Genomic DNA, 26,748 nt, shown 5'->3' on the forward strand with positions numbered 1-26,748 from the left:
ACACACACACACAACTCTGCTACATACAGACAAACACACACAACTCTGCTACATACAGACAAACACACACAACTCTGCTACATACAGACAAACACACACAACTCTGCTACATACAGACAAACACACACAACTCTGCTACAAACAGACACACACAACTCTGCTACAATCAGACAAACACACACAACTCTGCTACAAACAGACAAACACACACAACTCTGCTACATACAGACAAACACACACACACAACTCTGCTACAATCAGACAAACACACACAACTCTGCTACATACAAACACACACAACTCTGCTACATACAGACAAACACATACAACTCTGCTACATACAGACAAACACACACAACTCTGCTACATACAGACAAACACACACAACTCTGCTACAAACAGACACACACAACTCTGCTACAATCAGACAAGCACACACAACTCTGCTACATACAGACAAACACATACAACTCTGCTACATACAGACAAACACACACAACTCTGCTACATACAGACAAACACACACAACTCTGCTACAAACAGACACACACAACTCTGCTACAATCAGACAAACACACACAACTCTGCTACATACAGACAAACACATACAACTCTGCTACATACAGACAAACACACACAACTCTGCTACATACAGACAAACACACACAACTCTGCTACATACAGACAAACACATACAACTCTGCTACATACAGACAAACACACACAACTCTGCTACAGACAGACAAACACACACAACTCTGCTACAGACAGACAAACACACACAACTCTGCTACAGACAGACAAACACACACAACTCTGCTACATACAGACAAACACACACAACTCTGCTACATACAGACAAACACACACAACTCTGCTACAAACAGACACACACAACTCTACTACATACAGACAAACACACACACACAACTCTGCTACATACAGACAAACACACACACACACAACTCTGCTACATACAAACAAACACACACAACTCTGCTACATACAGACAAACACACACAACTCTGCTACATACAGACAAACACACACAACTCTGCTACATACAGACAAACACACACAACTCTGCTACAAACAGACACACACAACTCTGCTACAATCAGACAAACACACACAACTCTGCTACAAACAGACAAACACACACAACTCTGCTACATACAGACAAACACACACACACAACTCTGCTACAATCAGACAAACACACACAACTCTGCTACATACAAACACACACAACTCTGCTACATACAGACAAACACATACAACTCTGCTACATACAGACAAACACACACAACTCTGCTACATACAGACAAACACACACAACTCTGCTACAAACAGACACACACAACTCTGTTACAATCAGACAAACACACACAACTCTGCTACATACAGACAAACACATACAACTCTGCTACATACAGACAAACACACACAACTCTGCTACAAACAGACACACACAACTCTGTTACAATCAGACAAACACACACAACTCTGCTACATACAGACAAACACATACAACTCTGCTACATACAGACAAACACACACAACTCTGCTACATACAGACAAACACACACAACTCTGCTACAAACAGACACACACAACTCTGCTACAATCAGACAAACACACACAACTCTGCTACATACAGACAAACACATACAACTCTGCTACATACAGACAAACACACACAACTCTGCTACATACAGACAAACACGCACAACTCTGCTACAAACAGACACACACAACTCTGCTACAATCAGACAAACACACACAACTCTGCTACAAACAGACAAACACACACAACTCTGCTACATACAGACAAACACACACACACAACTATGCTACAATCAGACAAACACACACAACTCTGCTACATACAAACACACACAACTCTGCTACATACAGACAAACACATACAACTCTGCTACATACAGACAAACACACACAACTCTGCTACATACAGACAAACACATACAACTCTGCTACATACAGACAAACACACACAACTCTGCTACATACAGACAAACACATACAACTCTGCTACATACAGACAAACACATACAACTCTGCTACATACAGACAAACACACACAACTCTGCTACATACAGACAAACACATACAACTCTGCTACATACAGACAAACACACACAACTCTGCTACAGACAGACAAACACACACAACTCTGCTACAGACAGACAAACACACACAACTCTGCTACAGACAGACAAACACACACAACTCTGCTACATACAGACAAACACACACAACTCTGCTACATACAGACAAACACACACAACTCTGCTACAAACAGACACACACAACTCTACTACATACAGACAAACACACACACACAACTCTGCTACATACAGACAAACACACACACAACTCTGCTACATACAAACAAACACACACAACTCTGCTACATACAGACAAACACACACAACTCTGCTACATACAGACAAACACACACAACTCTGCTACATACAGACAAACACACACAACTCTGCTACAAACAGACACACACAACTCTGCTACAATCAGACAAACACACACAACTCTGCTACAAACAGACAAACACACACAACTCTGCTACATACAGACAAACACACACACACAACTCTGCTACAAACAGACAAACACACACAACTCTGCTACATACAAACACACACAACTCTGCTACATACAGACAAACACATACAACTCTTCTACATACAGACAAACAAACACAACTCTGCTACATACAGACAAACACACACAACTCTGCTACAAACAGACACACACAACTCTGTTACAATCAGACAAACACACACAACTCTGCTACAAACAGACATACACAACTCTGCTACAATCAGACAAACACACACAACTCTGCTACAAACAGACAAACACACACAACTCTGCTACATACAGACAAACACACACACACAACTCTGCTACAATCAGACAAACACACACAACTCTGCTACATACAAACACACAACTCTGCTACATACAGACAAACACATACAACTCTGCTACATACAGACAAACACACACAACTCTGCTACATACAGACAAACACACACAACTCTGCTACAAACAGACACACACAACTCTGCTACAATCAGACAAACACACACAACTCTGCTACATACAGACAAACACATACAACTCTGCCACATACAGACAAACACACACAACTCTGCTACATACAGACAAACACACACAGCTCTGCTACAAACAGACACACACAACTCTGCTACAATCAGACAAACACACACAACTCTGCTACATACAGACAAACACATACAACTCTGCTACATACAGACAAACACACACAACTCTGCTACATACAGACAAACACACACAACTCTGCTACAGACAGACAAACACACACAACTCTGCTACAGACAGACAAACACACACAACTCTGCTACAGACAGACAAACACACACAACTCTGCTACATACAGACAAACACACACAACTCTGCTACATACAGACAAACACACACAACTCTGCTACAAACAGACACACATAACTCTACTACATACAAACAAACACACACACACAACTCTGCTACATACAGACAAACACACACACACAACTCTGCTACATACAGACAAACACACACAACTCTGCTACATACAGACAAACACACACAACTCTGCTACATACAGACAAACACACACAACTCTGCTACATACAGACAAACACACACAACTCTGCTACAAACAGACACACACAACTCTGCTACAATCAGACAAACACACACAACTCTGCTACAAACAGACAAACACACACAACTCTGCTACATACAGACAAACACACACACACACAACTCTGCTACAATCAGACAAACACACACAACTCTGCTACATACAAACACACACAACTCTGCTACATACAGACAAACACATACAACTCTGCTACATACAGACAAACACACACAACTCTGCTACATACAGACAAACACACACAACTCTGCTACAAACAGACACACACAACTCTGCTACAATCAGACAAACACACACAACTCTGCTACATACAGACAAACACATACAACTCTGCTACATACAGACAAACACACACAACTCTGCTACATACAGACAAACACACACAACTCTGCTACAAACAGACACACACAACTCTGCTACAATCAGACAAACACACACAACTCTGCTACATACAGACAAACACATACAACTCTGCTACATACAGACAAACACACACAACTCTGCTACATACAGACAAACACACACAACTCTGCTACATACAGACAAACACATACAACTCTGCTACATACAGACAAACACACACAACTCTGCTACATACAGACAAACACATACAACTCTGCTACATACAGACAAACACACACAACTCTGCTACATACAGACAAACACATACAACTCTGCTACATACAGACAAACACATACAACTCTGCTACATACAGACAAACACACACAACTCTGCTACATACAGACAAACACATACAACTCTGCTACATACAGACAAACACACACAACTCTGCTACAGACAGACAAACACACACAACTCTGCTACAGACAGACAAACACACACAACTCTGCTACAGACAGACAAACACACACAACTCTGCTACATACAGACAAACACACACAACTCTGCTACATACAGACAAACACACACAACTCTGCTACAAACAGACACACACAACTCTACTACATACAGACAAACACACACACACAACTCTGCTACATACAGACAAACACACACACACAACTCTGCTACATACAAACAAACACACACAACTCTGCTACATACAGACAAACACACACAACTCTGCTACATACAGACAAACACACACAACTCTGCTACATACAGACAAACACACACAACTCTGCTACAAACAGACACACACAACTCTGCTACAATCAGACAAACACACACAACTCTGCTACAAACAGACAAACACACACAACTCTGCTACATACAGACAAACACACACACACAACTCTGCTACAATCAGACAAACACACACAACTCTGCTACATACAAACACACACAACTCTGCTACATACAGACAAACACATACAACTCTTCTACATACAGACAAACACACACAACTCTGCTACATACAGACAAACACACACAACTCTGCTACAAACAGACACACACAACTCTGTTACAATCAGACAAACACACACAACTCTGCTACATACAGACAAACACATACAACTCTGCTACATACAGACAAACACACAACTCTGCTACATACAGACAAACACACACAACTCTGCTACAAACAGACACACACAACTCTGCTACAATCAGACAAACACACACAACTCTGCTACATACAGACAAACACATACAACTCTGCTACATACAGACAAACACACACAACTCTGCTACATACAGACAAACACGCACAACTCTGCTACAAACAGACACACACAACTCTGCTACAATCAGACAAACACACACAACTCTGCTACAAACAGACAAACACACACAACTCTGCTACATACAGACAAACACACACACACAACTATGCTACAATCAGACAAACACACACAACTCTGCTACATACAAACACACACAACTCTGCTACATACAGACAAACACATACAACTCTGCTACATACAGACAAACACACACAACTCTGCTACATACAGACAAACACATACAACTCTGCTACATACAGACAAACACACACAACTCTGCTACATACAGACAAACACATACAACTCTGCTACATACAGACAAACACATACAACTCTGCTACATACAGACAAACACACACAACTCTGCTACATACAGACAAACACATACAACTCTGCTACATACAGACAAACACACACAACTCTGCTACAGACAGACAAACACACACAACTCTGCTACAGACAGACAAACACACACAACTCTGCTACAGACAGACAAACACACACAACTCTGCTACATACAGACAAACACACACAACTCTGCTACATACAGACAAACACACACAACTCTGCTACAAACAGACACACACAACTCTACTACATACAGACAAACACACACACACAACTCTGCTACATACAGACAAACACACACACACAACTCTGCTACATACAAACAAACACACACAACTCTGCTACATACAGACAAACACACACAACTCTGCTACATACAGACAAACACACACAACTCTGCTACATACAGACAAACACACACAACTCTGCTACAAACAGACACACACAACTCTGCTACAATCAGACAAACACACACAACTCTGCTACAAACAGACAAACACACACAACTCTGCTACATACAGACAAACACACACACACACAACTCTGCTACAATCAGACAAACACACACAACTCTGCTACATACAAACACACACAACTCTGCTACATACAGACAAACACATACAACTCTGCTACATACAGACAAACACACACAACTCTGCTACATACAGACAAACACATACAACTCTGCTACATACAGACAAACACACACAACTCTGCTACATACAGACAAACACATACAACTCTGCTACATACAGACAAACACATACAACTCTGCTACATACAGACAAACACACACAACTCTGCTACATACAGACAAACACATACAACTCTGCTACATACAGACAAACACACACAACTCTGCTACAGACAGACAAACACACACAACTCTGCTACAGACAGACAAACACACACAACTCTGCTACATACAGACAAACACACACAACTCTGCTACATACAGACAAACACACACAACTCTGCTACAAACAGACACACACAACTCTACTACATACAGACAAACACACACACACAACTCTGCTACATACAGACAAACACACACACACAACTCTGCTACATACAAACACACACAACTCTGCTGCATACAGACAAACACACACAACTCTGCTACATACAAACACACACAACTCTGCTACATACAGACAAACACACACAACTCTGCTACAAACAGACACACACAACTCTGCTACAATCAGACAAACACACACAACTCTGCTACAAACAGACAAACACACACAACTCTGCTACATACAGACAAACACACACAACTCTGCTACAATCAGACAAACACACACAACTCTGCTACATACAAACACACACAACTCTGCTACATACAGACAAACACATACAACTCTGCTACATACAGACAAACACACACAACTCTGCTACATACAGACAAACACACACAACTCTGCTACAAACAGACACACACAACTCTGTTACAATCAGACAAACACACACAACTCTGCTACATACAGACAAACACATACAACTCTGCTACATACAGACAAACACACACAACTCTGCTACATACAGACAAACACACACAACTCTGCTACAAACAGACACACACAACTCTGCTACAATCAGACAAACACACACAACTCTGCTACATACAGACAAACACATACAACTCTGCTACATACAGACAAACACACACAACTCTGCTACATACAGACAAACACGCACAACTCTGCTACAAACAGACACACACAACTCTGCTACAATCAGACAAACACACACAACTCTGCTACAAACAGACAAACACACACAACTCTGCTACATACAGACAAACACACACACACAACTATGCTACAATCAGACAAACACACACAACTCTGCTACATACAAACACACACAACTCTGCTACAAACAGACAAACACATACAACTCTGCTACATACAGACAAACACACACAACTCTGCTACATACAGACAAACACATACAACTCTGCTACATACAGACAAACACACACAACTCTGCTACATACAGACAAACACATACAACTCTGCTACATACAGACAAACACATACAACTCTGCTACATACAGACAAACACATACAACTCTGCTACATACAGACAAACACATACAACTCTGCTACATACAGACAAACACATACAACTCTGCTACATACAGACAAACATATACAACTCTGCTACATACAGACAAACACATACAACTCTGCTACATACAGACAAACACATACAACTCTGCTACATACAGACAAATACACACAACTCTGCTGCTCTGTGGGGCCTGCACCCGCGGCTCGGCGGGTACAGCACCCGCGGCATCGGCGGGGCCAGCACCCGCGGCATCGGCGGGGCCAGCACCCGCGGAATCGGTGGGGCCAGCACCCGCGGAATCGGCGGGGGGGGGGGATTGGCAGGGCATACATCTGGGGGGTTAGAAGCAGCTCACCGGGGCCCATAATGGGGAGGCGGGGAGGGCATTTACCCGATTAGGTCACGGTGGAGAGGGGGCCCACACAGCGCCGGACAGAAGCTCGCCTCCTTCATCTGTGGGACTGAGAAGGCGGTAGCTCCGCCCACAGATGAAATTCAAAACAAGATGTCTGCGCGCCTTAAAGTGACGGCGCCGCAGATTGCCGCTCACCACTGCCGCCAATGCTTATCAGGCCATCAAAGAACTACCAATATCAGCGTGCACCGCGGCCTGATGGAGCGCGGTGCATGCATCCTTCCCATAGACAGGTAGGAGCCCTGTCTGCGAGCCAGATACGGCCATCAAAAGAGCCATATCTGGCTCGCGAGCCATAGGTTCCCGACCCCTGTTTTAGAAGATCCAACATCACTGGAAAGGCATCGGTGCAGGAGGAGCGTATCTGTATTTTCTTATTTTACACTAGGGAGTACTGCATTTAAGAACGGGTTTTCAGAGTCGGGAACATCCTTTTTCAGAAACATTCAGAATGTGTATGAGCTGTAAATTTCAGACTAAATTTCTTCTTAGCTATCAGGACATTTTTAATTGTCTGCTTTCCAATTGTTTGGTAGTATCACGTGTCCATCTGACTGTCATGAAGAGGAAGCTGATGACGTGTGGGGATCTGATATTTATACCAATGTATGTGCTAAGTAAACTTGTTATTATGAGATTACTTTTTACAGAAATGTATCCCTTCATTGCCATTGTTTAAGCCAAATTTGTCAAAATATTCCACGTTGTTTGATCAATTTCACACACCATTAAGATGTTTCACTTCTGTATTGAAATACTTACTATTTGAGTTTTTATGGCAAAAAAATAATTTTTTTTAATGAAAAAAATGTGCAATCCACAAAACTGACCAATGCCTTGTGGGCATCACTAATCATGCACTTTGCGAATTTTCACTCAACAGTTCAAGCATTTGTGCAAAAGTGACATTAATTGATGTAGAACGTTTGCACAATATCCTTGGCTCCAATGTCTCCCAACTCTTTATTATTATTATTGTGCATTCTAATATATAGAACTGGAATCTGGCTCTTTTTTAACGTAACTTAAATCCAATCATTTTGGGTCACTAGCAATATAAATCCAAATTACACAGTGGTATTATAGTCCCAGCTTGAATCAACTAACCAGAATACTCTTTATGTACAGGTAAAAATACATTTTTAATTTGCAGTTTTATATTTTGTTTATTAGGATTCTCCCATTTGTGTCGCTGCCATTCATTCAGGATGGCTGAAACCTGAAGGAGGTGCAGTGTATCTAGAGAAGAGGCCAGGTCAGGATTCCTACGAAGGATCTACCAGAAATGGTATAACTTCATTTGAACATGGCGAGTGGTCTGGTTCATACACATTCATCAGTCCGGAAGCAGCCAAGCATGCTATAGTGACTCCACGTCCGGCAAAGCCCAAGCCGAAACCTAAATTACCTCTTGGTAAGTATTTTTTTCCACATATCCACCTACTTTGGAATGGTAAAAAAAAATAATTTCAACGTTTTCATATATATATATATATATATATATATATATATATATATATATATATATACTGTATATATTTTTTTTATGGCTTTCATTATAGTGCGGAACAAATCACTTGGCAACCTGATTCTTTAGGTTCTTTGATTATGGTGACACCAAGTGTCTTATCATTTTTATATTTTACTGGTTAAAATCAAAACTTTGTAAAAAAAAAGAAAAGGCAGCACATTTTTTGGCTTGTATTGCCATTTACTGAGATCCGTCATTTCTTTATTCTTCCATCAATGAACCTGTGGGGGCTATATATTTTTTTGCAAGCCGAACTGAATTTTTTACAAATACAATTTTGGGGTACATACAATGTTTTGATGGCTATTTGTTGCATTTTGTGGGGAAGTGCAGAGTAAAAAAAACCAGCAATTCTGGCATTTCAACTGTTTTTTTTTATCTGTTAGCATTTAACACATAGATAAATTTAATATTTTATAAATCAGACTTTTACAGACACAGAAATAGCAAATATGTTTATTTTTATTATTGTTTTATTATAGGGAAAGGGGAATTATTCAAAGTTGTACATATTATTTAAACTTGTACATTTTTATGTTATACAGTAATTTACTCTCCATAAAGGATTTGAATTTGCAATTGCTTGTACTATGTATAATACTAAAACTATAGAATGCAGAATATGGTAAAAATACTGATCTCTTAATTATCTACGTAAGGGTTAAAGCTTATAATTAATGCAGCAAAATATGATTCTTCTTTTAGAAATGGAAGGATAGTACGCACATAGTCAACATTGTTGGCACCCCTCATTCAATGAAAGAAAAACCCACAGAAATAACTTCAATCTGACAAAAGTAATAATAAATAAAAAAAAAATCTATGGAAATGATCAAATGACATCAGACATTGCTGCTTTTCAGCTTCCACAGAATTTAAAAAAAAAATAGAATTCATGAAATCGGCCTGGACAGAAATGATGGCGCCCCTAAAAATAATGTGACAAAAGGGACCTGTTACATCAAGGTGTGTCCACTAATTAGCATCACAGGTGTCTACAATCTTGTAATCAGTCAGTGGCCTGTATACAGGGCTACGGGTACTCCCTGTGCTGTTTGGTGACATGGTGTGCACCACACTCAACATGGACCAGAGGAAGCGAAGGAAAGAGATGTCTCAGGACTCAGGAGATTAGAAAGAAAATTATAAACAAACATGTTAAAGGTTATAAGACCATCTACAAGCAGCTTGATGTTCCTGTGACTACAGTTGCACATATTATTGAGAATTTTAAGATCCATGGGACTGTAGCCAACCTCCCTGGACATGGCCGGAGGAGGAAAATTGATGACAAATCAAAGAGACGGATAATACGAATGGTAGGTAACAAAAGAGCCCAGAAAAACGTCTAAAGAGATTAAAGGTGAACTTCAAGCTCAAGGAACATCAGTGTCAGATCATACCATCCATCGTTGTTTGAGTAAAGTGAACTTCATGGGAGACGACCAAGGAGGACACCATTGTTGAAACAAAATCATAAAAAAGCCAGACAGGAATTTGCCAGACTACATGTTGACAAGTCGTAAAGCTTCTGGGAGAATGTCCTATGGACAGATGAGACAAAAATCGAACTTTTGGCAAGACACGTCAGCTCTATGTTCACAGATGGAAAAATTAAGTATATCAAGAAAAGAGCACTGTCCTTACTGTGAAACATGGAGGAGGCTCTGTTATGTTCTGGGGCTGCTTTGCTGCATCTGGTTCAGGGGATTTAGAACAAACAGAGCAGTGTATATGGACTTCATCAAGGATGATAGGCAACAACTTCAATAAACATATGCATACATATGCATCTGGTTCAAGGGGTCTTGAATCTGTGCAGGGTACAATGAAATCTCAAAACTATCAAGGGATTCTAGAGAGAAATGTGCTGCCCAGTTTCAGTAAGCTTGGGCTCAGTCGCAGGCCATAGGTCTTGCAACAGGATAATGACCAAAAACACAGCTAAACACACCCAAGAATGGCTAAAAGGAAAACATTGGACTATTTTGAAGTGGCCTTCTATGAGCCCTGACCTAAATCCTATTGAGCATCTTTGGAAAGAACTGAAACATCTGGAAATGGCGACCTTCAAACATGAGACAACTGGAGCGGTTTCCTCGTGAGGAACGGCCAAAATACCTGTGGAGAGGAGCAGAAGTCTCATTGACAGTTGCAGGAGTCGTGTGATGGCAGTGATTGCCTCAAAAGGTTGTGCAACAAAATATTAAGTTATTATCATTTCTGTCCAGGACTATTTCATGAGTTTTATTTTTTTTTTTAAATTCTGTGGAAGCTGAAAAGCAGCGATGTCTGACCTTCATTTGTTCATTTTCAAATATTTTTTTATTTCTTATTATATCTGTCAGATTCAAGTTATTTCTGTGACCATTGTGGGTTTTTCTTTCATTAAACGAGGGGTACCAACAATTTTGACCACGTGTGTAGCAACAGAATCCTTTTAACTAGTGATGAGCGAGCATGCTTGTAACTACTCGGTACTCGCACGAGTATCGCTGTACTCGGGCTGCTCGGCGGGGACCGAGTAATCTCGCGATACTCGTGCTGTACTCGTGGTCTTCATTTCTGCATGTTGGCGCTCTTTTGAGAGCCAGCCCTCATGCAGGGATTGGCTGGCAGACCACTGCAATGCCACAGCCCTGTTAGTTGTGGAATTGCAGTGATTGGCCGGCCTGCACAGCATGACCGAGCCTTTATACCGGCCGGCGCGCTGTGCTCTGCTCACAGCTATCCAGACTGTCAGTGCAGGGAGAGTGTCACTGATTCAGGGAAAGCTTTGCGGCCCTTTATAGCTTTTTCAGTTGCAGGGCTGCAAACAGTGTGACCAAAAGTCCTTCTCAGGACTATTCTAGTTGTATACAAGCAGGCAGGGTATAGCCAGGTCGGAGTACAGTAGCAGAGTCCTTCTCAGGACTATTGTTGCTATATACAGGCAGGGTATAGCCAGGTCTGAATACAGGCTAGTGACCAAAAGAGTCCTTGTCAGGACTATTGTACCAGTATACAGGCAGGCAGGGTAGTGGTGACCGTATACCAGCCTTCATCATATCTGGGGCTGGTGTACACAGTGTAAAACAGTCCAGATAGTGTCTGACTTGTCTGTAATTGTCGCTCCCCAAAAAAACCTGTTAGGTTCTTATTGCGTCCGTGCTTGGTTTTTAAAACCGCACGTGTGTGCCTGTTGGTGGCAGCGTACAGGTGCACTTGTGTGCAATTTCCAGAAACTTTGATATAACGCACAAGTAGTGAATATACACGTCAGCAGTGCACAGCATTGCAAAATGCGCAAGGGCATTGGCAAGGAACAAGGAAGTGGACGTGATGGTGGTGCAGGCAGAGGCCGAGGTCGTGGGCAAGCTCTAATTTCGCCACAACAAAGGGCCACATCTAGTCGCTCGCACGTCCTGTCCCAAATTCTTGGGGACCGCAGCAGTACACCGCTCTTGAACCAAGACCAGTGTCAACAGGTTGTTAGTTGGATAGCAGATAATGCTTCCAGTCAGATTGGCACCACCACAAACACTCTGTCTTCCACACGGTCAAGTGTCAGTAGCCGTGATACTGCACCGCACATTTCTGAACCTGATCCTCCTTCCTACCACCAGGCTGAGTAGACGTCCTCCTCGGACATTAATGATCCCACACTTGGACACTCGGAAGAGCTGTTCACGTTTCCATTCACACATTCTGGCCTCTCGCCAGCTCATATTGAAGTGGGTCATGAGGAGATCGTCTGTACAGATGGCCAAATATTTGAGCAGCCACGTTCTCACGAAGTTGGCAACGTGTCTTAACAAGTGGTGGACGATGATGAGACACAATTGTCAGCAAGTCAGGAGGAGGAGCAGGGTGCGGAAGAGGAAGACGACGTGGTGGATGATCCAGTAACTGACCCAACCTGGCAGGAGGATATGCAGAGCGAGGACAGCAGTGCACAGGGGGAGGGAGGCGTAGCATCACAACAGGCAGTAAGAAGCAGGGTGGTGGCCCCAGGCAGAAGTCAGGCAACCGTTCCCCGGAACAACACGACGACACAAGGTGCCTGTACAAATGTTAGGTCTTCCCGAGTCTGGCAGTTTTTAAGTTGGATCCAGATGATTCAAAAAAGGCCATTTGCAACACCTGCCGTGCCAGCATCAGCAGGGGTACCAAAACTAGCAGCCTGACCACCACCAGCATGATCAGGCACATGTCAGCCAAGCACCCGACTTTGTGGGAAGTACAACAGAGTCGAGGAGCAGTGCTTGCTGATGTCACTGCTACGTCTTCGCTGGTTGTGCATGCGAGCCAATCCCCTGTCCATGCTGCCTGCGAACAAGCCTCCTCCACTCCTGCACCTGCAGTTGCCTACCCAGAAAGAACACCATCATCAAGCACGTCCTTGTCCCAGCGCAGCGTTCAGTTATCCATTCAGCAAACCTTTGAACGCAGGCACAAATACACTGCCAACACCCCACATGCCACAGTTCTAAATGCTAACATTTCGCGACTGCTTGCGCTGGAAATGTTGCCTTTTAGGTTGGTGGAGACAGAAGCATTCCGTGACCTGATGGCGGCAGCTGTCCCACGTTACTCGGTCCCCAGCCGCCACTATTTCTCCCGGTGTGCCGTCCCCGCGTTGCATAACCACGTGTCACAAAACATCACACGTGCCCTGAACAACGCTGTTTCACCCAAGGTCCACCTAACCACAGACACGTGGACAAGTGCTTGTGGGCAAGGCCGCTACATCTCGTTGACGGCACACTGGGTTAATATTGTGGAAGCTGGGACCCAGTCTGAGCGAGGGACGGAACACGTCCTTCCCACACCAAGGTTTGCAGGCCCTACCTCAGTCAGTGTTTCACCCACACTCTACAGCTCCGGAATGTCATGCTCTTCAGCCTCCTCCTCCTCCTGCGCATCCTCATCCACTGTACCCTCCACACCAGTCACAAGCTGGAAGCACTGCAGCACTGCCTCGGCGAAGCGGCAACAGGCTGTGCTGAAGCTAATCTGCATAGGTGACAAACCCCACAATGCAGAAGAGCTGTGGACAGCTCTGAAACAGCAGGCAGATCACTGGCTCACACCTCTGAACCTAAAGCCAGGAAAGGTCGTGTGTGACAATGGCCGGAACCTGGTGGCGGCTTTGAGGCGAGGCCAGCTGACACATGTTCCATGCGTGGCCCATGTGCTCAACCTCGTGGTTCAGCGGTTTCTAAAGTCATACCCAGAGCTGTCTGATCTGCTGGTAAAAGTTCGCCGCCTGTCTGCACATTTTCGAAAGTCACCTACTGCTTCAGCTGGCCTTGCCGGCTTTCAGCGCCGTTTGCATCTTCCGGCTCACAGACTGGTGTGTGATGTCCCCACGCGTTGGAATTCAACTCTGCACATGTTGGTCAGGATATGTGAGCAGAAGAGGGCAGTTGTTGAGTACCTGCATCACCTAAGCCGTCGGGAAATGGGTCAAACTCCACACATAACACCTGAGGAGTGGAGATGGATGTCAGACCTATGTACCATCCTCCAAAACTTTGAGGACTCCACCAAGATGGTGAGTGGTGATGACGCCATTATTAGCGTCACCATACCGCTACTCTGCCTTCTAAAATGGTCTCTGCTGAAAAACAAACATGATGCATTGCAGGCGGAGCGCGATGAGTTGCAGCAAGAAACAGTAGTGGGTGTGGGTGATAACGCACAGCCCAGCCTCGTCTCATCACAACGTGCAGTGGAGGACTATGACGAGGAGGAGGATGAAGACATGGAGCAACTCTCCGGCCAAATTGAGGATATGACATGCACACCAGTCATATCCTCGGTTCAGCGTGGCTGGCCAGAGGACAGGGTAGATGAGGAGGAGGAGGAGGAGGACAGCATGTTCAGTCATCTTGTTGGTCAGGCTACTGAAGTCCTGGCTGTTAAGACTCTGGCGCACATGGCTGACTTTATGGTAAGCTGCCTGTCTCGTGACCCTCGCGTTAAGAACATCTTGGCCGACAATCATTACTGGTTGGTAACACTGTTAGACCCACGCTACAAGGAGAACTTTTTGTCTCTTATTCCCGTGGAGGAGAGGTCAACCAAAATGCAGCAGTTCCGGAAGGCCATAGTCACGGAAGTAGGCAAAGCATTCCCCTCACAAAACGCTAGCGGCATAGGTCAGGAATCAGTGGACAACCGAGGCGTACAGCCGAGAGAGGCACAAGTCCAATCCGCCAGAGGTAGGGGAACAGTCTTTAAGATGTGGGACAGTTTTCTCAGCCCCTCACGTACCACAGCCCCTGAGGTGCGGGGTAGTGCCACAAGAAATCCTAAGTTTGCCCAGATGCTGAAGGAGTACCTTGCAGATCGAACAACTATACTCCGACATTCCTCTGTGCCTTACAATTATTGGGTATCCAAGCTGGACACGTGGCATGAATTGGCTCTCTACGCCTTGGAAGTCCTGGCCTGCCCTGCTGCTAGCGTTTTGTCAGAGCGTGTTTTTAGTGCCGCAGGTGGAATCATTACAGATAAACGCACCCGCCTGTCAACTGAAAATGCTGACAGGCTGACTCTGATCAAGATGAACAAGGGTTGGATTGGGCCAGACTTCACCACACCACCAGCAAATGAGAGCGGAATTTAAAGTTTGCCATGTACCTCCACTCACCCATGGGTACACACTTCTGGACTTTGGATAATCGCTGGACTGCTCCTCCTTCTCCTCATGCGCCACCATGATGATGACCGTTACAAATTGCAATACTTAGGCCTTTGTTTCAGGTATACCCCCAGTGGTAAATTTTTTCGCCCATTCTTTGCAGAATGGACATTACAACGACAGGAGACCCGCTCCTTTGCAATGGGAACAATGTTTTGAGGCCCTCATGCACGTCTCTACCCAGGGACAACGTGGAGCCTCCCAATTTTTGGCTGCCCTGCCTAAGGGCTATACTATAATACACCCACTTCCTGACAATGGACACTTAATGTTTTGAGGCCCTCATGCACGTCTCTACCCAGGGACAACGTGGAGCCTCCCAATTTTTGGCTGCCCTGCCTAAGGGCTATACTATAATACACCCACTTCCTTACAATGGGCACTTCAGGTTTACAGGCCATCATGTACGTCTCTATCCAGGGACAATGTGGAGCCTCCCAATTTTTGGCTGCCCTGCCTAAGGGCTATACTACAATAGACCCACTTCCTTACAATGGGCACTTCAGGTTTACAGGCCATCATGCACGTCTCTATCCAGGGACAACGTGGAGCCTCCCAATTTTTGGCTGCCCTGCCTAAGGGCTATACTATAATACACCCACTTCCTGACAATGGACACTTAATGTTTTGAGGCCCTCATGCACGTCTCTACCCAGGGACAACGTGGAGCCTCCCAATTTTTGGCTGCCCTGCCTAAGGGCTATACTACAATAGACCCACTTCCTTACAATGGGCACTTCAGGTTTACAGGCCATCATGTACGTCTCTATCCAGGTACAATGTGGAGCCTCACAATTTTTGGCTGCCCTGCCTAAGGGCTATACTACAATAGACCCACTTCCTTACAATGGGCACTTCAGGTTTACAGGCCATCATGCACGTCTCTATCCAGGGACAACGTGGAGCCTCCCAATTTTTGGCTGCCCTGGCAAAGGGCTATACTAAAATAGACCCACTTCCTTACAATGGGCACTTCAGGTTTACAGGCCATCATGCACGTCTCTATCCAGGGACAATGTGGAGCCTCCCAATTTTTGGCTGCCCTGCCTAAGGGCTATACTACAATAGACCCACTTCCTTACAATGGGCACTTCAGGTTTACAGGCCATCATGCACGTCTCTATCCAGGGACAATGTGGAGCCTCCCAATTTTTGGCTGCCCTGCCTAAGGGCTATACTACAATAGACCCACTTCCTTACAATGGGCACTTCAGGTTTACAGGCCATCATGTACGTCTCTATCCAGGGACAATGTGGAGCCTCCCAATTTTTGGCTGCCCTGCCTAAGGGCTATACTACAATAGACCCACTTCCTTACAATGGGCACTTCAGGTTTACAGGCCATCATGCACGTCTCTATCCAGGGACAACGTGGAGCCTGCCAATTTTTGGCTGCCCTGGCAAAGGGCTATACTAAAATAGACCCACTTCCTTACAATGGGCACTTCAGGTTTACAGGCCCTCATGCACGTCTGTATGCAGGGGCATTGGTGAACCTCACAATTTTGGACTGCCCTGGCAAAGGAAAATACTACAAAGACTCACTTCCTCAAAATGGGCACATTAGACTCAAGAGGCCTTCATGTACGTCTCTTCTCAGGGACATCGGAGTGCCACACAATGTTTTCACGTAAAATCTTTCATGTATTAATCTCAAAAAGTAACATACACCAGCTCTATCTCACTATTGCGTATGTGCCCTTAACATTTCTGCCATGAAAAATCATTTTGGGGTCATTTTGGAAGGTTTTCTGGTGAGTCCGTAAAAATGGCGTGAAACGCGGACAAAATTGTTCACAGCTGTAACTTTTGAGTGATAAATGCTTCAAGGGGTCTTCCCCATGCTGTTGCCATGTCATTTGAGCACTCTTCTGAGACTTTTGTGACATTTTTAGGGTTTCTCCATGCTGCCGGGGGGTCATTTCACAAAAATACTCGGGTCTCCCATAGGATAACATTGGGCTCGTTGCTCGGGCCGAGTACACGAGTATCTTGGGAGGCTCGGCCCGAGCTTCGAGCACCCGAGCTTTTTAGTACTCGCTCATCACTACTTTTAACACATAAGATATATAATTTAATCATAACATAACTTTAGCAATAATATTCTGTCAAATAACTGCACCAAAAAGCAAGACCATTTTTTGCACATCTAGATGTACTACCTACCTGGTGCCTAAAAATAAAAAAAATTGAAAGATGGTCTGTAGCGTTGTTATTATTATTGAGATGGGTCTTCAGGTTCCTTTTGAAGGTTTCCATGGTAGGTGAGAGTCTGATGCGTTGGGTTAGAGAGTCCCAGAGTATGGGGGAGGTGCAGGAGAAATTTTGGATGCGATTGTGGGAAGAGGGGATAAGAGGGGAGTAGAGAAGGAGATCTTGTGAAGATCGGAGGTTGCGTGTAAGTAAAGAGCGGGAGACTAGGCCACATATATATGTGTCACGTCACCACCGGAGTCCACTCCTGCGACTTCTGCTTTGATCACCAGGCGCCGCCATATTCCGGCCGTGGGCAGTGCTGGTGATAGGGGAGTAGTCGGCGCCAGTGGATCTGGTGGGTGCAGGCTCCGCCCATCCACTAAGCTGGGTTTCCCTGGGGCCTGCAGTACCACTTGCTGAAGGTTATGGTGTCTGTCTTCTAGCTGAAGTTACCACCTTTCGGCTACAGCCAATGGGAAGACACCACACCCATATTATTCTCCCTTCTGTCTGCTGGTCGCTGCCAGATATAGTCTTGTAGTCTCTGGTTCTTGCCAATGAGCTCTGTATATTGATTCCCATGTTTTGACTCCTGCCTGCTCTCTGACTACTCTCCTACCTTCCGTTTTTGTACTTCCCTGCCATCTCCGGTTTTGACCTCTGCCTGATTTCCTGACTCCGCCTGTTACAAATTTGCGCCGCCGTAACCGCAAGCAGTCTGCTGCGGTTCCTGCTATGCCTAGGTGCTGGCCACCGTTTTTAGCCATGCTTCGGGTTGTCCAGCTGGCTGCTTCTTTCTCCACGTCTAAATGTAGAGAGTCGGCTAGGGCGCATGCATGTGCCGATTTGCCCCAGCCAGAACCTAAGTCCAGTGTTTCGCCTGGTGAGCATGCTCAGCTTAATATTGCCATTTCTGAGGCTAAGTCCTCAGTTCAGGCTACTGAGCATGCTCCCACACTTTGTGTGAAAAGCCTCTTTGCTCAGGTACTTGGACTTCTGTGTCCAAGTCCTGTGTTGTGCCTACTAAGCATGCTCAGCCTGATAGTCTTGTTTCTAGACTGTCTGTTGTTCAGGCTACTGAGCATGCTCAGGCACTTAGTGCATCTGAGGCTAAGTCCGGTAAGGATTTCACTGGGCATGTCCGTGAGGTGGCAGGCCCTGATAGGCTGGATAGTGTCAGGTGTCCTGATGATGTGGCCACTCCGGACTGGCTCGCGGAGTCCCGCCCCTATGACCTGGCACCCCATCATTGATCATCAGACGATGACTGGTAGGGTGTTTGGGGCGTGCTGCCATTGTATTATCAGTGATGTGGCGGTCCTGGATAGGCCGCTGGTGACATCACTGATGATGTGGCACTCTGCTATTGGCCCCTGCAGGCGCCATTGTGGCTCACCCTGGGTTTGGGGCAGACCCTAGGTGATAAAAGGGCCTGGAGACTGCACCATGGGGCGCAGTCTTCGGATGCACATGTTTAGAGCCACATTGCGGCAACACCCAGTTGTTCTGGAAGTGGTAGGTAGGGTTGGGCATCCGGTGCCTGTCACGTCAAGACTTTGTGGCTCAGCACGTTGGGGTCAGGCGCCGCCCTTCCCTCCTATCACTCCAGTTCTGTCGTAGCATCCCAATGGAGTTAACTGGACTGCGGCTGCTGCACCAACTGTCTTGGTGGGCACCCTACGCACACGGACAGAGTACCCAGGACCCCTGTGGTGTTAACAAGGGTGCTCCTGGTTTGGGTGTGTGAGCCCTGTGAGGTTAACCGGGTTCACAATAATCCTGGTGCAAGGGACGTTGAACTTGGATCAGGCTCATTTTACTTCAGAGCCACCAAGCTCTGTATTATCCACCTGACCTAAGGGTTGCTAGCAGCTCCTTTACCATCTTGGAGCACAGTGGACCCCAACTGGCTATTGGGATATTCACCACCTTTATCCTAATCCACCAGTCCCCCTGTAACAACGCCCTTGTCTGCCGATTTTGTCCCTTTTCAGTATCTCTTGGTGTGACCCTGCCTGACAACTACTCTACTTGGAATTGCAACCTTCCACAGGTAGCTAGTGATCTCCGGGGCCTGTAGTAATTCCAAATCCCTGTATAGGGGTTAAATGGTTTTGGGGTTCTCGGGGTCCTGCTTAGTGAGTGGCTTGCCTCTAGCTGGTCTTTGTCAGCCATCCTGAGACTATGGTTCCAGACAGATGTCACAGTATGGAGGGCACAGGTTGTGGATGGCTTTGTATATCATGGTTAGGGTTCTGAAACTTAGTCTTTCGGCAATGGTAAGCCAGTGAAGGGATTGGCAGAGAAGAGAGGTCGGGGAATATTGGGGGGACAGGGGGAGTTCTGTCAAACCTGTGAAGGCTGCAGTCCAGCAGCGTCAGATAGGTGAGGTTATAGCGCTCATATAACATAGACAGACAAAGAAAGAGCGCCGCCATCACTGGAGCCATGCCAGTCCAGAAGATGAGAATATATTCTCTTTAATATGGGTTTCTTTAGATTTAATAAGGGATCGGGGTACACAGGACACCCCTTCACGTATTGCTCTTCACATATTAATCATGTTATTGATCTCCTCAGCTGAAGCTTTATGTTCTTCCTCTGCGATCCATCTACCTGCACCACTTACCGAGTGAGTATCTTATTCTACAGCACAAGCCCCTTATACAGAGATGTACGGCAGTCTATAGATATATATATATACACCAGCTTATGTCCACAAGGAGATTTGCTAATTTCCCTATTATATAAACTGCATTTGATAATTTTATAGGAGACAAATCAGCCCAGCCATCTTTTGAGGTACGGGACTAAACAAACAAAAACTTGAGAAAAACATCAAACTTAACATAAATTTTTAGCAGATTTCAGATCCGGACCCTATGCTGCGCACTTAGCCACTTATTCACCATATGGCTGTTTTTGCACTTCTGACAATTATTGAATGTATAAAAACCGCAATGCCCAGACCTTCCAGACCAGGGGGAAGATCTTCTGACCTGAACCAAATGGCTTCATAGGCATGTACAGTATATCACAAAAGTAAGTACACCCCTCATATATTTTTTTTTTTATTATTAAATTTTTCATTATCTTTTCATGCAACGATATTGAACATATGACACTTGGATACAATGTACAGTGTCAGTGTGCAGCTTGTATACAATGTACAGTGTCAGTGTGCAGCATGTATACAATGTACAGTGTCAGTGTGCAGCTTGTATACAATGTACAGTGTCAATGTGCAGCTTGTAGAACAGTGTAAATGTGGTGCCCTCTAAATAACTGAACACACAGCCATTAATGTCTGGCAATAAAAGTGAGTACACCCCTAAGTAAAAATGGCCAAATTGTGCTCAGTTAGCCATTTTACTTCCCTGGTGTCATGTGACTCATTAGTGTTACAAGTTCTCCGGTGTGAATGGGGGGGTAGGGGGGTTACATTTGCTGTTCTCGCTCACACTCTCTCATACTGGTCACTGGAGGCTCAGCATGGCTCCTCATGGGAAAGAATTCTGAGGATCTAAAAAAAGAACTGTTCTCTAGATAAAGATGGTCGAGGCTATAAGAAGACTGCAACATCGCGACACTGAGATGCAGGACGGTGGCAAAGACCATACAGTGGTATAACTAGACAGGATCCACTCAGCACAGACCTCGCCATAGTTGACCAAAGAAGTTGAGTGCTTGTGCTCAGCGTCATATCCAGAGGTTGTCTTTTCCAAACAGACTTATGAGTGCTGCAGAGGTTACAGGAATGGGGATCAGCCTATCAGTGCTCAGACGCCGCACACTGCATCAAATTGGTCTGCCTGGCTGTTGTCCTACAAGGAAGCCTCTTCTAAAGATGATGCACAAGAAAGCCCGCAAACAGTTTGCTGAAGACAAGCAGACTAAGGACATGGATTACAGGAACCATGTCCTGTGGTCTGATGAGACCAAGTTAAATTTATTTGGTTCAGATTGTGTCAAGCGTGTGGGGCAACAACTAGGTGAGGAGTACAAAGACAAGTGTGTCTTGCCTACAGTCAAGCATAGTGGTGAGAGTGTCATGGTTTGTGGCTGCATAAGTGCTGCTGACTATGCAGACCTATAGTTCTTTGACGGAATCATGAATGCCAACATGTACTGTGACACAGTGAAGCAGAAGATGATCTCCTTTTGGAATTGGGCTGCAGGGCAGGATTTCAACATGTTAACGAACCCAAACACACCTCCAAGACGACCATTGCTTTGCTACAGAAACTGAGGGTAAAGGTGCTGGACTGTCCACATGTCTCCAGACCTAAACCCTATTGGGCAACTGTGGGGCCTTGTTACGGATCTGCCTGATAAAAGGTGGAATCATGTTATCAGGCAGTCAGGGTCCACCGTGCAGAGGGTGAGGAAACCCGTACCACAAAAGCAGTACTTGTCGCTGTTACCTCACAGCGGCACTAGGGCCAACTGCAGCACTCACTGTTTAGCTCACAGCGACTACCGAATTAGCATAAACGTAAATAAGGGAATGCTAATAAACCTATAGAGGTGGACCTGTAGTTCCTGTCCAATCACAGGAATTACAAAAGCATGCGGATGGTAACCCCAACCGTAGTCCACTAACTCCTCTGTTGCCTCACAGAGGTAAGTATTAGATATAGTGTGAAGATAGGAAATCTGTTCCAGGTCACGGAGATCCCTGACTCTAACCTCTATTAGCTCATAGAGGGTATGTACCTAAGGTGTAGGTGCAGACGGTACTAGCCGTACTGTCTAGGCTTAATGTATAACTCCTTGCCTAATCCCTTGTGCTAGCCGCACTATAGGGAGCGAGGGATCTCTCTATGCTAGCCACAGAGAGTCACCTGAGAGCACAGTGACAGAGTTCCCTGCCTAAGCCCGGTTCCACTAAGGTGCGAGTAAGCGGGCACTAGTAGGTAGGTAGCGCTTGACCAGCAGGTGTACACTGGCTTGTGACAGTAGTGTAGGCTAGCTAGTATGAGAGGTCACACATCAGGCGTCTACCCCATGCATGCACCAAGAACGACTGAGTGCCGAGCAGTGTGCTGCAGGGTTATTTATAGATAAAGCACCTCCCACAAGATGGAGGCGCCCAGCAGCCAATTGGCTCTCGGCTAATAGGAATCGAGAGCATCATCGATGACGTCACCCGCGGCTAATCAGCAAGCAGTGCATCACAGTCATGTGATCCCACATCATCGATGACGTCACCCGCGGCCAATCAGCAAGCAGTGCATCACAGTCATGTGATCCCGCATCATCGATGACGTCACCCGCGGCCAATCAGCAAGCAGTGCATCACAGTCATGTGATCCCGCATCATCGATGACGTCACCCGCGGCCAATCAACGGCTGCCACGTGGTGAGCATGCTCAGAACGAGCCAAAGCTGACTTATTGCAGAAAGCAGCTTGTCTACTCACACATGCGCAGAAGCCCCATTTCAGGACTTAGCCTCAGCCGCTAATAAGGCAGAAGAAGGAGGACGTGGGCCAGCAGATCCACGACCCGTAACAGACCTCCTCAAACAGAATGTAGAGGAGCAGAAGGTCTCTAGCATCCACCAGCTCCGGGATGTTGTCATGGAGGATGAAGAGGATCCAGCGGCTCCTGTGAAGCTCTTGTGAACTCCAGGCCCAAGAGAGTTAAAGCAGTGCTTTAAAACAATGGCGGCCACACAAAATATTGACACTTTGGGCACAGTTTGGCCATTTTCACATAGATGTTCTCACATTTGTTGCCAGCGGATTAGGCACTATTGGCTGTGTGTTGAGTTATTTAGAGGACACCAAATTTACACTGTTATACAAGCTGCACACTGACACTGTACATTGTATACAAGCAGCACACTGACACTGTACATTGTATACAAGCTGCACACTGACACTGTACATTGTATACAAGCTGCACACTGACACTGTACATTGTATACAAGCTGCACACTGACACTGTACATTGTATACAAGCTGCACACTGACACTGTACATTGTATACAAGCTGCACACTGACACTGTACATTGTATACAAGCTGCACACTGACACTGTACATTGTATACAAGCTGCACACTGACTACATTGTATACAAGCTGCACACTGACACTGTACATTGTATACAAGCTGCACACTGACACTGTACATTGTATACAAGCTGCACACTGACACTGTACATTGTATACAAGCTGCACACTGACACTGTACATTGTATACAAACTGCACACTGACTACATTGTATACAAGCTGCACACTGAAACTGTACATTGTATACAAGCTGCACACTGACACTGCATATTGTATACAAGCTGCACACTGACACTGTACATTGTATACAAGCTGCACGCTGACACTACATTGTATACAAGCTGCACACTGACACTGTACATTGTATACAAGCTGCACACTGACTACATTGTATCACAGGGTCAGATGTTCAGTGTGGTCCCATGAAAAGATATAATAAAAAATGTACAAAAAGGTGAGTGGTGTGCTCACTTTTGTGTTATACTGGATGGGATTGTTAGGGCCAGGTCAGAAAACTCACTGGCAAACCGGATATCGGGGGCTGTTGTGGAACTGAGAATGTTGTGAAGCGAGTCTTACCAACAAGGTCCACATCCAAGAATACATATAATAACAATTATCTGTCACTAAAGTCAGAGAGAAAATACAATCAAACATTTATTCATAATCTTTTCAGAATTATCTGCCCTGATGGATGCATGGACGAGCATGGAGAAATCTGGGGGACTGAAATCTTCACTGATGTAAGACTAAGTAGCAGATAAAAAATGAATTCTATTATTAAATATAATATATTTAAAATATAATTAGAATATATTTAATATATAATATTATATATATATTATTATTATTATTAAAAAAAAAATTATATATATGTATATACATATATATATATATATATATATATATATATATATATATAAAATATATGGTGTGTATGTATGTATATATATATATATATATATATATATATATATACGGTATGTATATACAGTTAGGTCCAGAAATCTTTGGCCAGTGACACAATGTTGGCGAGTTGGGCTCTGCATGCCACCACATTGGATTTGAAATGAAACCTCTACAACAGAATTCAAGTGCAGATTGTAACGTTTAATTTGAAGGTTTGAACAAAAATATCTGATAGAAATTGTAGGAATTGTCACATTTCTTTACAAACACTCCACATTTTAGGAGGTCAAAAGTAATTGGACAAATAAACCAAACCCAAACAAAATATTTTTATTTTCAATATTTTGTTGCGAATCCTTTGGAGGCAATCACTGCCTTAAGTCTGGAACCCATGGACATCACCAAACGCTGGGTTTCCTCCTTCTTAATGCTTTGCCAGGCCTTTACAGCCGCAGCCTTCAGGTCTTGCTTGTTTGTGGGTCTTTCCGTCTTAAGTCTGGATTTGAGCAAGTGAAATGCATGCTCAATTGGGTTAAGATCTGGTGATTGACTTGGCCATTGCAGAATGTTCCACTTTTTTGCACTCATGAACTCCTGGGTAGCTTTGGCTGTATGCTTGGGGTCATTGTCCATCTGTACTATGAAGCGCCGTCCGATCAACTTTGCGGCATTTGGCTGAATCTGGGCTGAAAGTATATCCCGGTACACTTCAGCATTCATCCGGCTACTCTTGTCTGCTGTTATGTCATCAATAAACACAAGTGACCCAGTGCCATTGAAAGCCATGCATGCCCATGCCATCACGTTGCCTCCACCATGTTTTACAGAGGATGTGGTGTGCCTTGGATCATGTGCCGTTCCCTTTCTTCTCCAAACTTTTTTCTTCCCATCATTCTGGTACAGGTTGATCTTTGTCTCATCTGTCCATAGAATACTTTTCCAGAACTGAGCTGGCTTCATGAGGTGTTTTTCAGCAAATTTAACTCTGGCCTGTCTATTTTTGGAATTGATGAATGGTTTGCATCTAGATGTGAACCCTTTGTATTTACTTTCATGGAGTCTTCTCTTTACTGTTGACTTAGAGACAGATACACCTACTTCACTGAGAGTGTTCTGGACTTCAGTTGATGTTGTGAACGGGTTCTT

At 44.6% G+C, this 26,748-nt stretch overlaps 1 protein-coding gene across 1 annotated transcript in view; it reads left to right on the forward strand.

Annotated features, from left to right (window-relative positions):
* The first annotated feature begins 9,547 nt into the window (after positions 1 to 9,547).
* LOC142250099 (uncharacterized) overlaps positions 9,548 to 26,748 on the forward strand; it is a 154,035-nt gene continuing 136,834 nt past the window's right edge. Inside the window, exons 1-3 of the mRNA XM_075322164.1 lie at positions 9,548 to 9,675; positions 21,257 to 21,308; positions 25,370 to 25,436. Coding sequence (XP_075178279.1) covers positions 25,392 to 25,436 — 45 coding nt within the window. The 5' untranslated portion in view covers positions 9,548 to 9,675; positions 21,257 to 21,308; positions 25,370 to 25,391. The remainder of the gene's footprint in view (positions 9,676 to 21,256; positions 21,309 to 25,369; positions 25,437 to 26,748) is intronic.

Source organism: Anomaloglossus baeobatrachus, chromosome 8 (genome assembly GCF_048569485.1).
Source record: "Anomaloglossus baeobatrachus isolate aAnoBae1 chromosome 8, aAnoBae1.hap1, whole genome shotgun sequence".
In the NCBI taxonomy this organism is placed as follows: Eukaryota; Metazoa; Chordata; class Amphibia; order Anura; family Aromobatidae; genus Anomaloglossus; species Anomaloglossus baeobatrachus.